The 2,539-nt window shown below is 46.5% G+C and overlaps 1 protein-coding gene across 1 annotated transcript in view; it reads right to left on the bottom strand.

Annotated features, from left to right (window-relative positions):
- SCN8A (sodium voltage-gated channel alpha subunit 8) overlaps window positions 1-2,539 on the bottom strand; it is a 58,221-nt gene that overhangs the window by 23,074 nt on the left and 32,608 nt on the right. The window contains exons 13-14 of the mRNA XM_017730741.1: window positions 2,503-2,537; window positions 711-846 (exon numbers count right to left, since the gene is read on the bottom strand). Coding sequence (XP_017586230.1) covers window positions 711-846; window positions 2,503-2,537 — 171 coding nt within the window. The remainder of the gene's footprint in view (window positions 1-710; window positions 847-2,502; window positions 2,538-2,539) is intronic.

The following is a 2,539-nucleotide window of genomic DNA, read 5'->3' as shown; positions in this document are numbered from 1 at the left end:
CAGAACATATTGGGAAATCTCATCTCCATGTGCTGTCCATTCCAGAATTCCCACCATCCAACAGTCCCTTTCTCTTCTGACAGCTGTCACACTGCAGCTCTCAGTGTAGCTCCAATGCTTTTCTCCCACGGACTGTAGCAAGGGAAGGTCTCTCCAGTGCTTGGGAGACGACAGAAGACAGAACACCCGTACCTGACATTGCCTCACTCCTCTATCTCCACACTGCATCCTCTTTACTGTAAAGTTACAATTCCTCTTTGCTGCCTTTACCTCCATCTCTACGTAATTCGGATGCAAACCCAAGTAAAATAAAGTCTAATAAATACTTCTTTGTTAATAAAGACCCAAAAGAAGCAGATTTAGGCAAAACCATGCATGGATATGTACTGCTCTAAAGCAGAGGGAGCTGAATTCCACTATCCCAGGTTGCTCCAAGCCTTGCCCAACCTGACCCCAGACAATTCCAGGAATGGGGCAATTTCTCTGGGCATCCTGTGCCAGGGCCTCCCCACCCTCACAGGGAAGAACTCCTTCCCAATATCCCATCCGACTTTGCCCTCTGGCAGTGGGAAGCCATTCCCCCTTGTCTTACCCCTCCAGGCCCTTGTCCAAAGTCCCTCTCCAGCTCTCTTGGAGCCCCTTCTTAGGTACTGGAAGGGGCTCAAGGGTCACCCTGGATCCCTGTCCTCTAATCCCCAGATCACACCTACCCTCAACAAGGGTGTTGGTCAGCCCGGTCATGACGCTGTTGGTCCGATCCTTCCTTCCGTAGGACGCGTTCACCTGATCCATCGAGACCAAGAGAGACCCACCAGGTTTCTTCCTGATTTCGATCTCAGTAGTACCCTGAAAAATTCAGATGATGATTAATACAGGCTTCAGTCTTCCCAGTATCTTACCCACTCTGAGCCCAGAAATGCAGCATTTAGTCTGTATTTCCATGTTCTGTGCTGTCTGTATATCCCTCTGTCCTTCCCACCTTCCCACAACACATTAAGTGGTCAAACCAAAAGCCCTTTTTTCTGCTGGACCAGTGCTCTGCAGCCTTAGACAAGTTACAGACTATATTTGAGAGAACATTCCTAATTACATACAGTGTAATTTATTCTCTGTCCTACAGCCAAACAGGTGGGCAGTGACTCTTCCTCCAGCCGCTCTACAACCCGCTGGTCAGAGCAAGAACTCCACAGCAGCCTCATCTGAGCCACACAAATTAATAAGGTTTACAATTTGACAGTATCAACATTTATTTCAAAATCTCCATCTGGAAATTAGACTAAAAGAAGCTTGGCCACAACAAGGAGAACTCATGGGGATTTCTCCCAGTCCAGCCCAGGACAAAGCCAGTTTTCTGGCACAACAGGGAGGTAAAGCCACGTTGTTTCACCTTGGGAACAATCACCTTCTCCCCTTGATTCAGAGCTGGCACTTCCAAAGGCACCTCAGGCTCCCTTCGAGGATTGCTCTGGCTTTGCACTGCCAGGCTCTGTCAGGCACAGAAAATCCTGGGTACTAACAGATAACTGGGCTGGTTTTTGTCTCTCTACATAGAGTTAGTACAAGAAGTGCTAATTACTACTTTCTCTCTCCACGTGCACTGTGCTGGTCACTGTTTCCACCACAACCATGCTCTGTTAGAAAGGGGATTAAATACTGAAGCAAAACACTGTACTAATGTGCTGACTAAGGAAGAACAAAACCAGGTAGGGAATTGATGCTTAACACGACTAATTAGGGTCAAACAGGTTGCAAGAATTCCAATAACTAAAAAAATAGCTTGGAATTTTTCAGCTCGGTAACCAGATTTCCTCAGAAACAATTGCTTAAGGTCTCTCTCAAATGATGTTGTTTCAATTGGATCCAGATTCTTCTGTGCCCCACTAACTGATATTCTATGTTTGGAGCTTTGTTTCTCTCCTGCACTCTGAAATGCTGATCCACTAAAAGGTTTCTCAATACCAATTCATTCAACTAACTGCAAAAAGCCACAGTCAAGGAGAATTCAACAATTAAAAAAGAATATTTTACAAACTCATTATTTTACTAACAGCTGCCCCTTGAATTTAGTGAGAGTGAAAAAAGATTGTTTGTATTTCCCTTTAATCCTTAAATATTTTATCTTATTGTGGAGAATATTCACAACTACCTTTAAAAATCGGGTTGGTTTTCCCATTCCCAGCTTTAAATAGTTCTGTATGAATCGCCCCAACACACACCAAGGTTCCTACTATTAATAGTCCTTTAATTAAGGACTCAATTCCAAGCCTTTTTTTCCCCAGCAAGCTGGAGGGGAGGGAGGTGGGTTGTTGAGTTAGGGAAGCAAGGAAACGGGCACTGGAAGCTTAGGCTGTTTGTCAGCACAGACGGCACGGCCGGCGCTCAGACCGACTGACCCGTCCTGCTGGGATTCCGCTCTGCCTGGAAAGGAGGAGGAGGAGGAGGATGAAGAGGAGGAGGATGATGAAGAGGAGGGAGCCTCCTCACACTGTGCTCAGCAGCTACCTCGGGCAGGATGCGGCCCCCGGGCATGCTGGAGGGG

This window comes from Corvus brachyrhynchos, unplaced genomic scaffold, assembly GCF_000691975.1.
Source record: "Corvus brachyrhynchos isolate BGI_N302 unplaced genomic scaffold, ASM69197v1 scaffold933, whole genome shotgun sequence".
NCBI lineage: Eukaryota > Metazoa > Chordata > Aves > Passeriformes > Corvidae > Corvus > Corvus brachyrhynchos.
This window is presented reverse-complemented; position numbering and strand designations above follow the sequence as displayed.